This window comes from Actinia tenebrosa, unplaced genomic scaffold (genome assembly GCF_029948245.1).
Source record: "Actinia tenebrosa isolate PJP-AT-01 unplaced genomic scaffold, QUT_ActTen_1.0 utg165__unscaffolded, whole genome shotgun sequence".
NCBI classification, from domain to species: Eukaryota; Metazoa; Cnidaria; class Anthozoa; order Actiniaria; family Actiniidae; genus Actinia; species Actinia tenebrosa.
In genome coordinates this window covers 514048-528505 of record NW_028292594.1, presented here as the reverse complement: position 1 = coordinate 528505, position 14458 = coordinate 514048, and the positions used below count along the sequence as shown (strand labels likewise).

General features: G+C 43.2%; 2 protein-coding genes across 2 annotated transcripts; one reads left to right on the top strand and one right to left on the bottom strand.

Moving 5' to 3' along the window:
• Positions 1-3225: 3225 nt before the first annotated feature.
• Positions 3226-8719, top strand: LOC148904388 (uncharacterized). Its single transcript, XM_089025384.1, has one exon. The coding sequence runs from the start codon at positions 3532-3534 to the stop codon at positions 8479-8481; it is 4950 nt and encodes a 1649-aa protein (XP_088881510.1). The 5' UTR covers positions 3226-3531; the 3' UTR covers positions 8482-8719.
• Positions 8720-8722: 3 nt separating this feature from the next.
• LOC148904387 (uncharacterized) lies at positions 8723-9691 on the bottom strand. Its single transcript, XM_089025408.1, has one exon. It carries the CDS (start codon positions 9689-9691, stop codon positions 8723-8725), a length of 969 nt encoding a protein of 322 aa, XP_088881534.1.
• Between the last annotated feature and the right edge of the window lie 4767 nt (positions 9692-14458).

Genomic DNA, 14458 nt, shown 5'->3' with positions numbered 1-14458 from the left:
TCAACGCTTCGAAGTCTGCATATATCACGTAAGGCACTTGCATCTGCTTTTGATGGTCTGCGTATGAAAGCTCTTTGTTGGTGGGCATCTGGATCCGTTGCGCCACTTCTTCGACTCCGCGGCAGATCTCATCGTGTTTCTTTAGGGTATTTAAGGATGTAAATGACAGCAAGCAGCAGTCACAGAAGTACTTTTTGCCTTTGTGCTTAGTATGTCTGTAGAATAGTCTGCTAATGTGTTTAACCCATGAGTAGTGCCCGCCGTGGTAGAATAAATGTACGCGCTCTCCTTTACTTTTTGACAGAACTAACGGTACTATCGTCTGCTCTCTGACTCCGTAAACGTTAATTGCTAGATCGTTTATTTCCTCAAATATGGGGATGTCTATCAACTGCATGGGAAATTCCACACCATCCCACTCTAAATCATCTGTGGGATACTTACTTGTCCTACAGGGATCCTTCTCTGCTGGATACAGTGCAGACCTGATTGCCCACATAAAGCATCGATTGTCTTCATTCTTCACGTTTACAATAGCCTTCTTCCTTTCTACCCACGTTGGTAGCGGTACGTAACTCCCCCCTCGTATGGGTACGTACCTGGCCATACTTATCTCTATTCCTTCAACCTCCTCTACTGTCCAACCCGATCCTTCTTTCGTGTAGTTAGACAGCGACTCCATTATTGCTTCTAAGGCTTCACTGAGTGACCTATCCAGATTCGTGGATTCTAATATCACTAACGACTTTGATCGCAACATTGCTGTCGTCATTACCTCGTCTTTTGACAAACTTACTTCTACCATTATGCTCGCTTTCAGGGCTCCTAATTCTTCTATACCTTTTCGGAGAGTCCTTTTAACCTTCCTTTCTGACTGACGCCAAAACTGTCTAACGTCAATCTCACCGTTACCGGGTATTGACACCGTGCTGAAGTTGCTTTGGGATTCCATCTATATAATAGGAAATATTTTATACCTAATACCAAGCACTTTTTAAGTCGTCGTAGTCGTACTCACAGTCCTGACAATGCCAAAACAATTTAACCTTAGTCTCAAACTTCTTACCACATCCACAATCATAACTGCTCATACACTTCGTCTTCATTTTCAAATGCTTTTTCAAATCCGCTTCTTTCTTAAAAGTTCTCTTACAATCTTCGCACTCCATATATAGACTAACATATTTTACATAAACACGGGATGCGGGTAATCGCGGTACGAATCGAGGGGGGTACTTTAGACGGGTAATCCTCCGGTGGTCGTTGCGCTGGAACCCCCATCCCCTATACTACTGGGTGTCTGGAATGATTACTCGTATTCCCCACATGAGACATCCCTGATACGTTGTGATTTCATCTCGACGATTGTAGTACGCCAGTAGTAACTTGTCGTCTGGCTTAGTTGACCATCCAGACATGGTCTGTTCATAGACTCTACTTGAGATCTTGTCCCTTGTTGTCTCTCGCCTGATTGTTGCGCTTGTCACTGGTAACTGTTCAAACTGACTTAAGTGAAAAATGTCAACAGCTTCTTCCTTTTGATCCTCTGGGGTTACTTCGAACGGTAGTCTTGAAAGGGCGTCAGCGTTAGTGTGTCGCTTAGTGTTCCTATACTCTATGTCGTAAGTATAGCCTGATAGAAACATAGCGTATCGCTGTAGTCTTGTAGCTGTGGTCACTGGTATGCCTTTGGTTGAGCTGAAGATGGTTACTAGTGGTTGATGATCCGTAACCAACGTAAACTGTCTTCCGTAAAGGTAGGTGTGGAATCGTTTGATTCCAAAGATGATTGCTAATGCTTCTTTGTCAATTTGAGAGTAGTTTTTCTCTGCTTTCGTTAAGGTGCGAGAAGCGAATGCTATTGGTCTTTCTTGTCCATCGATGATATGGGACAGAACTGCGCCGACTCCATATGGTGACGCGTCGCATGCTAAGCGGATAGGCTTCTTGGAATCATGATGACACAATACCAAATCTGACGTGACCATCTCTTTTACCTTCTCGAAGGCTTTGTCACATGCTTTCGTCCACTGCCATGCTTTACCTTGTTCCAGTAGCTGGTGGAGTGGTCTCATTACCGAGGCTAGGTCTGGTAGAAATCTGTGGTAATAATTTACGAGGCCAATGAATGCGCGAAGCTGAGTGACATTCTTTGGTGCTGGAGTATCACGCACTGCTTTAATCTTCTCCTCTGTCTTGTGTATGCCGTGCTTGTCTATCTTGTGTCCACAGTATTCGATCTTATCTTGGAAGAACTGGCATTTGTCTAGGTTGACCTTGAGTTGGTACTGTTGCAGACGGCTCAACACACTATCCAGATTGTTAAAATGTTCGGTATTGTCCTTACCAGTTATTATCATGTCATCTAGGATGCATTGGACTGATGGTATTCCTTGCAGAATCTGTTCCATAGTCCTCTGCCATATTGCTGGTGCAGAAGCGATTCCAAACAACATCCGGTTGAACTGGTATAGACCCTTGTGCGTATTCACAGTTAAATACTTCTTTGAGTTTTCTTCCATCTCCATGTGTAGGTAGGCTTGCCTCAAATCGATCTTTGTGAACTTTTCTCCATCTGCTAACGATGCGAACACATCTTCTATCCTGGGTAACGGGTACTGGTCCACTGCAAGCTGGGGATTAACTGTGAGCTTAAAGTCTCCGCAGATTCTTACTCTTCCGTTTTTCTTGAGTACGGGAACTATGGGTGTGGCCCATTCGCTTGTTTCCACTTTGGATATTATTCCCATTTTCTCTAGCTCGTCTAATTCTCGCTCCACCTTTGGTCTCAAGGCATATGGTAGTTGTCTGGCTTTCAGAAATACTGGTTGCGGTTCCTCTTTGAACTTTAATGTCGCCTTGATGTTCTTCACTTTTCCAATTCCTTCTTCAAAGACTGTTGGATATTTGTTTAAGATATTGTCTAGTGCGTTGTTGGTACTTGCAGGTTCCTTATTCAGTGTTAACACGTTGTTTATCCCTTTCCATTCTAACTGTATCGCTGCTAACCAATCTCGGCCAAACAGTGCTGCTGTGCCTCTCTCGACTAGATATAATTCGAGGTTTTTCTCTTGATTGTTGTACTTTACCTTGACGCGTGTGATTCCTAACGGATGAATTTTCTCTCCTGAGTAGGTTTTTAAAACAACTTTTGTGGGCTCAATTTTAGCCTTGCCGACTTGCTTCGCCAGCGAGCCCGTTGTGCCCGCGGACATTTGTGCCTGTCATGCGCGCGCGCCCGCGCCAGTGACGCCTGTTCATTACTGTTGTTATTGGTCGGCCATCTTGCGACTACGTTTCATTATTAAAGCTTGTTCATTCGTTTACGTCGTTCGTCGTGTTTACTGGCGTGGTGGCAGCGATTAAAGGACCCACGAACAACAGTATAAATACAACGATCAATAGCAGAAGTCTCGTAACGAGCCAACCTGTACGGTGGTTGGAAAACGAACAGCAAGAAACGTACACAAGAGCTTACGAAACACATTCACACGGCCTCATCAACAATCACCCAAACCATCGACTCCAAAAATGACTTCAACAAGAGCACCAAAACAATGGACACTTACTAAAAACGAGACAATCACTTCCTTCGAAGCATGGAGACAAAACCTACAGTATACATTATCTCTCGACGTAAATTTCGCATCCTTCCTTGGTGATACCGTGACGTGGCTAAAGAAATCTCGAGGCCCTCTAAGAGGCTTTACTGATGACGGTGAAGCAGTCCCTGTCGCTAGACGTCGAACAGCACAGCAAAAGTGTACCCATCTGGAGTTGATGCTTGGCCAAATCACTAATTATTGCCCAGTTATCTCTAGAAATTCAATTGTCAAGAACTCAACATCTATCAACTCCATCTGGCAAATGATTCGCATGCATTATGGGTTCCAGTCCACCGGAGCACACTTTATCGACTTTAATAACATTAAACTGGAACATGACGAACGCCCAGAAGACCTCTTTCAACGACTGATGTCCTTCGTCGAAGACAATCTCCTCATCGCTAATGGCAATATCACCCACCATGGCGAGATTATAACCGCCGACGAGGAATCAACACCCAGTCTTGAAAATATGATCGTTCTCACCTGGCTTAGACTAATCCACCCGGACTTACCAAACCTCGTAAAACAACGATATGGCACGGAACTTCGCTCCAGAACCCTCGCATCGATAAAACCAGAAATCTCCCAAGCGTTGGACTCACTGCTTGACGAACTACGCACAGCCGCTGATTCCAAGATACTACGCGCTACAGCGTCAAAATTTAGATTCCCTGCCTCACGTGAACCAAACAAATTGCCAAACAGTCGCCGCCCAACGACTTCCAGACGCCCCAGGTCATGCCCACTATGCAAAGAAGCAGGCCGCGCAGATCAACAGCATTTCCTAAGTAAGTGCCCTTACTTACCTCCTGAGGACAGACTCTTCCTCGCCAAGACTCGCTCGACAACCAACTATGAAGAGGAAGTAGAAGAAGACGACGATAACCTAGATCTGTACGCACCTGATCAAGTTGACAGTGAAGCGTCAGCCCTTCCGTCCGCACGTTCCATCTCCCGAAGGGTCAGCACCAGAAGGTCACCCCTACTCAACGCCTTCTATCGACAACACCCAGTGAGGCTGACCCTCGACACCGGCGCCGAAACCAGCATGATTAAAGCGTCCGTTGCCCAGACACTTGGTCTTACCGTCGAAAAGTCTTCCCAACAAGCATTGCAAGCCGATGGTACGACACCGCTGACCGTTATTGGCGAAGTACACGTCCTGCTCTCTCGTTCCAACAAGAAATTCGCGCTCGACGCCCTCGTAGTAGAGGACATAGATGTTGACATACTCGCTGGAATACCCTTCCTCATCGCGAACGACATCTCAGTTCGCCCAGCCACTCAACAGATAACTATACAAGGCTCCGAAACCATCTTGTACCACACCGATGAAAAACACAGCACTCAGGCTCACACCATACGCCACGCCACGTCGTATGTGTTACGTTCATCGTCGCCCACCACCGTTATCTGGCCTGGAGATTACCTAGAAGTTGACGTCCCCCCCGAGCTGGGAACTGACAACACTATCGCCATTGAACCCCGTAGTGATACGTCCCAACTCAAACGCCCTCCACCCAGCGAAAACCCATGGCCCCAACCACGAGTCATAGATACAGTCGGAGGTAAAGTGCGAATTACCAACACGTCCGACGAACCATACACCGTCCGACGCCACGACCACATCTGCTGGGCCCGCCCAACCGTCCCAGCGACTCCTCCCGAAGCGGCTCCACCCTCAACACTCCCCGTTACAGAAGTAAAGCCTACCCCGCCGTCCTCAGGCAGCGTAAGTCTAGATCCAGACAAGCTACTTACAAGTTCCATGCGTGACCAATTCCAGAAGGTCCTACAGAAATACGACAACGTCTTCAAACCGGACATTCCAGGGTACAACGGAGCAGCGGGCCATATAGAAGCCCGCGTAAACATGGGACCGGTACAGCCGCCCCAACGTAAAGGGCGCCTTCCTCAATACTCTCGAAACCAACTAATAGAGCTGCAAGAGAAGTTTGACGAACTGGAAAGAGACCAAGTCTTCCAAAAACCCGAAGATATCGACGTGGCAGTAGAATACCTGAACCCCTCCTTCCTCATAAAGAAACCCTCTGGCGGTCATCGCCTCGTCACTGCCTTTGCAGACGTGGGACGGTACAGCAAACCCCAACCATCACTCATGCCAGACGTTGACTCCACACTACGCACCATTGCACCATGGAAGTTCCTGATAAAGTCTGATCTCAGCCGCGCCTTCTACCAAATACCCCTTGCTAAAGAATCCAGGAAGTACTGCAGCGTAGCCACACCATTTCGTGGCGTACGCGTTTACTGCCGCTCCGCAATGGGAATGCCCGGCTCAGAAACAGCACTCGAAGAGATGATGTGTCGAGTACTTGGTGACTTCATCCAAGAAGGCTGCGTGGCAAAGATAGCAGACGACTTGTACTGCGGAGGAGCAAGCCCCGAAGACCTTCTACCTATCTGGGCACGGGTCCTGGAACAGCTTGACAGGTGCAACCTTAGACTCTCACCAACTAAAACGGTCATCTGTCCAAAGTCCACCACCATATTAGGATGGGTGTGGTCCCAAGGCAAACTATCTGCAAGTCCTCATCGCGTCGCGGTTCTTGCATCTTGTCCTCCTCCAACTACCGTCAAAGGCATGCGCTCTTTTATCGGGTCCTACAAAGTCCTTAGCCGCGTCCTACCAGAGTGTTCCTCCCTAATCGACCCCCTCGAAGGCGCAATCTCGGGTCTCCAGTCACAAGACAAACTTACGTTGAACGAAAGTCTTCTCCACAAGTTTAAAGCTGCTCAGCAGGCCCTCACGTCAACCAAAGCCATCGCTCTACCACGTCCATCCGACTCCTTATGGATCGTAACAGACGGCTCCGTAACCAAACGTGGCCTCGGAGCAACACTATATGTGTCCCGTGAGAACAACCTCTATCTTGCCGGATTTTTCAGCGCAAAACTCCGCAAACACCAAGTCAACTGGCTGCCCTGTGAAATTGAAGCACTGAGTATCGCCGCGGCCGTCAAGCACTTCAGCCCGTTTATAATACAGTCTGAACACCGTACTTGCGTACTCACTGACAGCAAACCATGCGTCCAAGCCATCAATAAACTCTGTCGCGGCGAATTTTCCGCAAGCCCTCGGGTAACATCATTCCTAACTACCGTTAGCCGATATCAAGTCACGTTGCAGCATTTGGCCGGTACGGCTAACCTCCCTTCAGACTTTACGAGCCGCAACGCTCCAGAGTGCCAAGAACCAACATGCCAGGTGTGCAGTTTCATCAAAGAAACAGAAGACTCTGTCGTCCGTGACGTGTCCGTTCAAGACATCATCGACAACACCAAGTCACTTCCATTCACCACGAGATCAGCCTGGCGAGAAATCCAAAACGGATGTCCCGACCTCCGCAGAGTCCATGCCCATCTGAAACAAGGAACTAGACCCTCGAAGAAACTGACTAACATAAAAGACATCAAACGCTATCTAAACGTAACGTCCATCTCCAAAGACGGCATTCTAGTAGTCAAACGCAACCAACCTTTCACCCCCTCATCTGAGGCAATAGTAGTACCACGGTCCGTACTTGATGGTCTTCTCACAGCTCTCCACGTTCGTCTAAACCATCCATCTCGCAACCAGCTTCAGATGGTTGTACTACGCCACTTCTTTGCGTTAGACATGAACAGTGCCCTAACCAGGGTATCCTCGTCATGCCACCCATGTGCCTCCTTACGGAAGTTTCCAAGTTCTCTCGTAAACCAATCATCTGAAGAACCACCCGACGTCGTCGGCATATCCTTCGCTGCTGACGTTATCAAACGACAACGACAAGCAATCTTACTACTCAGAGAGTGTTCGACATCCTACACCAACACTTGTTTAATACAAGACGAAAAGTACGACACCCTGCGCGACGCCCTTACACGCCTCATTGTGGAACTACACCCTTTGGACGGTCCAAGAGCAGTCATTCGAGTAGACCCTGCACCAAGCTTCTTATCTCTTAGCAACAACGACGGTCTAAAACACTTGAACATTTGGCTCGATGTTGGTCGCATAAAGAATAAGAATAAGAACCCAGTCGCCGAAAAGGCTATTCAAGAGCTAGAAGAAGAGCTTCTGCGACAGGAGCCCGGAGGTGGACCCATTACTTCTACTGGCCTCGCACTAGCAACAGCTCGTCTCAACTCTCGCCTACGCCATCAAGGTCTCTCCGCTCGTGAACTATGGACACAGCGCAGTCAATACACCTGTGACCAACTCCCACTATCTGACTACCAGAATATAGTAGCGCAGCACCAGAAGAGGTCCACTAACCATCCCCACAGCGAAAAGTCCAAAGACAAACACGGAGTTGCCGCACCTCAGCCACAGATTCGAGTGGGAGACATAGTTTATTTGATCGCTGACCGCGACAAACTACGTGCTCGTGACCGCTACATCGTTACAGAAGTGAGCGACCCTTGGTGTTACATTAAGAAGTTCACCGGATCCCAACTTCGCGCCACATCATACAAGGTCAAGCTATGTGAGTGCTATGCCGTTCCCGCTCCCCTCGCCTCCTCCCACACTAGTACTCAAGTAATCCACAACGATGCCGACGAAGACTTCGCCACCGTAGACCCAACGTTAGCGTCAGAAGAACCAAGTCCACCAACACCCCCATCGGAACTTATCCGCCCATACGAAGTTGACTTACCAAGCTGGTGTAAACCAAACAATCAAGACAACGCATCGGAAGAAGACACCAACACAACCCCAGAAACAACTGAGCAAGACCCACCACCCTCGCAAGTCACTCTCACCGTCCCACTGCCCATCAACAACGAACTCAGCAGCGAAGAATCTCCCTCGAGACCACAACGAACACGCAAACCCCCAGCCTACCTCAAGGACTACTTCCTATATTGAGACATTATGCGACCTGTAGATGTATGAACCATAATAACTTTGTTATCCAGTTAATTAACAGAAAATAAGGAAGAAGAAGATACTGCGCCAGCGAGCCCGTTGTGCCCGCGGACATTTGTGCCTGTCATGCGCGCGCGCCCGCGCCAGTGACGCCTGTTCATTACTGTTGTTATTGGTCGGCCATCTTGCGACTACGTTTCATTATTAAAGCTTGTTCATTCGTTTACGTCGTTCGTCGTGTTTACTGGCGCTTCTCAAATTCATCTTTAGACATAACTGAAACTGCTGATCCTGTGTCAAGCTCCATTGATACTTTCTTTCCATTAATATTTAATGGTAGTTGAATAGGCTTAGTTTTCTTCTCTTTTATCGAATTAATGTCTAAGCTTCCTACGGGAAGTTCATTGTCGCTGTCCGACTCGTCTTCGCTATCGGCATTGTTATCGAGGGCGTGTACATTCCGGCGTGTATGGCGGCGTGTTTGTTGTCTGCGTTTAGCTAAACATGCTTTCTCGATATGTCCTTTCTTCTTGCAAAAATAACATGTAGCTTCTTTATGTTTACATGAATTAGATGAATGACCTGGTTTATCATCTCTAAAACACGTATTATCTCTTGGTTTAAGCTGATTTTCGGTTGGTTTTCTAGGCTTTGCTTTAGCTATCTTGTTTACACCAACTTCTTTGTGCTTACCTTGTAATTCAATGGCGTCTTTCGCGGCCATTTCCATTGCTACGGATATTGCGATAGCTTTTTCCAGTGGTAACGTAGATTCTGAAAGCAATCTTTTCTGTATTCCGGTATTACGGATTCCACATACTAATCTATCTCTGAGTGTGTCGTTCAGGTTATCGAAGTTGCAGTGAATCGCCAACTTCCTTAGTTGTGCTACATAGTCGTTTATAGTTTCTCCTTCGTCTTGCATTCTTGTATGAAATCGGAAACGTTGAGTGATTACAGACGGTTTAGGCGATAGTTGTCTCTCCAAAAGGTGTACGATGGTATTATACTCAAGCTCAGAAGGCTTTTCTGGAGCTGCTAAATTCCGTAAGAGATTATAAGTTTTACTTCCAAGTAGCGTAAGAAGCGCGGGAACTTTCTTCTCTGTTTTGATCTCGTTGACTGTAAAATATTGTTCCAAACGCTCGATGTAGGCACTCCATGTTTCTGTAGCTTCGTCGAATGGTTCTATTCTTCCAATAAAGGCCATTTTTGTTTGTGAAAACCAAGGAAATCTCACATTATTTCAAGAAGAAGTCCTCCGAATTTTTACAATGTGGCCATCCTCGTCGCCAGTAATTGTGGTGTATTTGTGTTTTATTATGTACGATCGTCATATATAATTACATGTCAATCAATGCAAATCTAACAGGATTTTTGAGTTTTTTTAAAAGTTTTGGTGTTTTGAATTTTGGGTGTGAAGTATTGTCTCGGACGTTCATCAGTAAATCAGGTCATCTCAGCGTATGAGGCTTCGTTGCGGAGCCAGGTTTGCTCCCATAATTTATCAATGAGTACAGTGGGACCAGTGATAATGGTTCACTGTCCACTGTCCACTACCACTAGCCTCCTACGCAGACGCCTTCTTAGTGTCTTATTGTTTCAATTGCAATGTCTCATTCGCGAGTATACGCGCGCATTTGGTCCTCTACGACCTCCATAAACGTTCTTCATATTTTATCACCTTTCACCTTTAATGATGATGATGATAATATTAATGATAAAATAAGAGCAAGATTAAGTGCTGTAGTACGTGAAAATGATCTGCTATAACTAGTATTCATTATTTAAAGAATAAGTGACTTGACGAAAGTCTAAGAAAACAAATTTGCTGGTAAACGCAACTACAGAACTGTCCAAGACGCCATTTCTTGAATTTTTTATATGCTAATATTATGCTAATATTCTAGAGGGATTCCTTGGCAACCCTGGTGTAGGCTAGGAACAATGCAATCCAAACCACTTTGTTCTACAATTGAAAATCTAGAGTTTTAAGTGAAATTTTCTTTAATGAAATCATGTTATATTATTACAGATTATTATAACCTACATTTTGGAATTATCAGTGTAAATGAAACACTGAAAGCAGTTGAAGTGGAGAGATAGTGCAGTATTTACTCTCCATCCAATCAAATACCCGGAACACGGCATAAACACGGCGCGGACACGGTCACGCCAAAATTACGGCACTTTTAGACCAATCATATCGCGCGTGAAAAAAAATCAGCCAATTAAAAAATTCTAGAAAGTATCACGGTTACGGCACGTCACGCTTACGGCACTGAGCTTTTCACAGTCATACGAAAACTGCACTATGTTACAGCTAAAGTAACAAGAAAGTATGAAGTACTTAGAAAAGCAGGATTCGATTAATTAATAATAATTATTATTATTACTATTAACCAGCCATGAATTTTGTCTGTCGTAAAAGAACTGTTGTTTAAGTAATTAATGTTATGACTAGCTAGTGTAATGGGGCTGAAGAAATGAAATTGAAATCAGTTATGCTTTCATGCTGGTTATATTTCCTCTTGTGAAAGATTATATAAAACATAGAACTTTTTTGGTATATTACCACGTCTCTTTTTATTGCTACGCGCCGATCGAGACAACAGTCGTGACAGGGAAATTGGGCAATACACTCCCGTCAATCAAATAAATTGGTCATGATACCTTTCTATTCTCTGGCTGGCCTATTTCGCTGTTGCCTCGATCAGAGCTTTGCAGTGAAAAGAGTGGTGAAATCAATCCTTTAAAGTGTACATAGAGGCTTTTTTACCGTCCTAAAGTCAGGCCGGATAGGCAAACCTGTGCCCCAAGTCTTCAGTATATGGAGGTTCGTTTTCCAAGGCCAAGGGTACAGTCTTTCCCTATCCCGACCGACTTTAGAACTGTAGATAATCCTTCAAATTTACAACTTTGTTGTTTTTCTTGGTGTTGTTGGTGTTCTTTAGCAATCCGTTATGCTAGCATACTTGACCGCGGTCAGATATAGAAGCTATGAGAAAACAAAGTTGCAATAACCTTTCCATAAACCCTGAGTAAGACAATGATGTTTTATACAGGATGTTTTGGTGCCCAAGAAATGATTTTGTATATTTAGTAATGCCTCCTACGACATCACACTCATTCACATATTCGAAGAATAAACCTTGATATCTCCAAGATGCATCACTCAAATCACATAAAAAATTTTACTTCATGTAGAATTAATACTGAAAATATCGAGTTACTTTTATCATAATAATCAGAATTGAAATAATAACACGGAAAATAATCGTGCGCGCTCCAACCAGTGATGGGAATATTTTATATCATAAGTGGCGACGTCCAACGTATTTCCATACCATGGAAGATCGAGAACAAACTGAAAAGATATATGCCGGAACATTCACTAGATTTGTTTGAGTAAAGTACTAACGAAAGAAGAGCCTCTATAAATACTTTCAAAGACCCGAGAGAAGGACGAATAAACTAAAATACCTGTTAGTGTACTGCCACATGATATGGAACTCATTGTACGCCTCACCGTCAAAACTAACTCGATTTTTATCATTGCAATCAGGTTCGTGTTCAACTGGGAAACCATAAACGATAGCCGTAAAAGCAATATAACCTTAAATACTCTACTAATTGCTGCAAATTCTAGTAAAATGGTTATATAATTTATATTTAGTGAGCTATAAACAAGTCATAAACAATATTTTGATTTTATAATCGGCCCGCCCGGCAGCTTAAAATGTTGAACGATCTCAGGGCTATGGTGGGTCGGAAAAGGTTTTAAAAATAACCCAAAAAATTCTTTAGCATGCACAAAAAAAAAAAAAAAAAAAAAAAAACAGAGCAAAGACCTCTTACCTCGGCTTGTACAGAAGATTTCTCTCTTAGTTTTTAAGCACTAATACATCTACAAGTTAAACATTATTTTTACAGTGTTTGTTTTTGGTAAAGCAGAAGGATTAATTTGATAAGCTGTCGGATAAAGGGAAATTATATATTAGCTTGTATGACTAAGTTTCTTGGTAATCAAGATTTACTTACTGGTATGTCAACCGTTATTTTGCATAATTGTAAATAATCGCCTTCTGACAGCTGATTATAGCTTGAATATGATATAGCGCGTTTTTCTTAAAGAAATTGTCAATACAAGATGGAAATCTTTGAAAAGATATCCAGCTTTGCATAATCATTTAGTTGAGAGCTAGAGGTGTTACACTTTGGGAATCTAAGTTCTTGCAAACATTTTTTTGTTTAAGTTTATGCTCATACATAAGCTTAATTTATTTTAATGCTGGAGGAAATATAACACGGAGAGCATATTAAAACAAATATTCGTCCTTTATTCAGCTTTGTAAATCTTTAACAATTCGGTTGTTTTAATCAACTATGTATGTTTTTCGTTCAAGAAAAAGCAACTTCGCCTCCTGTCGCGGGGTCCCATCGGCAACTTATATTTGATTTATTTAAATATTAAATGGCTTATAAAAATTACACCAAATATTCACCATTTATTGAGGTTTTCCAGCTAGTATGATTATACACTTGACTTGAAGGTTTTCCTGAAGGAGCCTTGGGTTGTGGTTCATCTTTTGCTTAATGGACCAAATCCATTTGGACGCAATGTTTTGCCCATTTCGAACCACATATCACTCTCTTCAGAATAAGATTCTTTGTTTGAGTTGTATCCATATTTATGTGTCTTCTTATGTGCAACCGTTAAACAAAGAAATAAACTATAGGGAATGACACGTGATCTGAAATGGGAAAACAGTGGATAAGGCATATTGTTGATTCTGAGATATCTTGTAGCGCCTCTTTGGTTTTCTTATTCTTCTTAGGGGTCCTAACAAACTCTTTCTATAAAAATTGAAATAAAAATGGAATTGTGAGAGAGAAAAAAATTAATTAAGAGAGGAAAGGGTAATTAGTGAAAAGTGACAAGATCTAAAGCAAGGGGAAAAAAGATTGTCGGAAAAAAAAAATAATAATAATAAAAAACAAAAGACAAAAGACAAAAAGCAAAAAAACAACAAGAAACAAGATAAACAAAAAAACAAAAAAAAAACAACAAACAAACCCAAAAAGCAAAAACAAAAAACAAAAAACAAAAAGCAAAAAAAAAACAACAACAACAACAAACAAACAAACAAAATAAAAAATAAAACAAAAAAGATAAAATAATAAAACAGAGTTACAGGTCACCCATCCCACTACTAATCTCCCTCAAACGTGCTTGACTCAGTGTCTTGTAAGCCCAAGTTTTTTCCACTTGGCCACGATTTCTAGAAATTAGCACAACAATAGCCATGACGACAATGCACCAGATAGACTAGATTACTTTCCACTTGAAATCAACGTGCCAGTGCGTGGCAGAGTGCAAGGGATTAGCTGTAGATATGGTCTGGGGGCCGGCTAGTCTCTCCCCTGATGCTTCGGCTAGAACACTAACCTGCGTAATCCGTACACCCAAGGGCAGAGGGACTTAATCGCCGTCATGTCCGAAGTCCATACGATGACCCAGCGGATGTCTTGGGGTATGGCATGAAGGCACTGTTTTTCTCTTCTGTGATTTCGAATTACTTATTTTATTAAAAGATAGTGGACGTGGGTTCGATTCCCACCATATTAGAAATACATTTTTTTCTTCTTTTCTTCTAGCATTTGATTTTTTTCTTTATATTTATTTCTTTATTATTTTTTTTTTAAAACGATTTTTATTTAGAATTTTTCTATAGTGCTTTTAAGTGGGACGTAAATCGTACTAAAAATATTTTTTCGGGTCCAAAACAAAGACTTTATGACCAGATTTTTAACTGATGACACATTTGGTTTTAACGTTCTGGACATTCAATTCACAAGTTTGGTTAGTTGATGGTCTCCAGCTAATGTTCTCTCTGATGCTACCAAAGCATTTGTTTTTTTTTCATTGCGGTAAAAATACTGTTCATATAAAAACATAAAAATTGCTAAGGAAAAC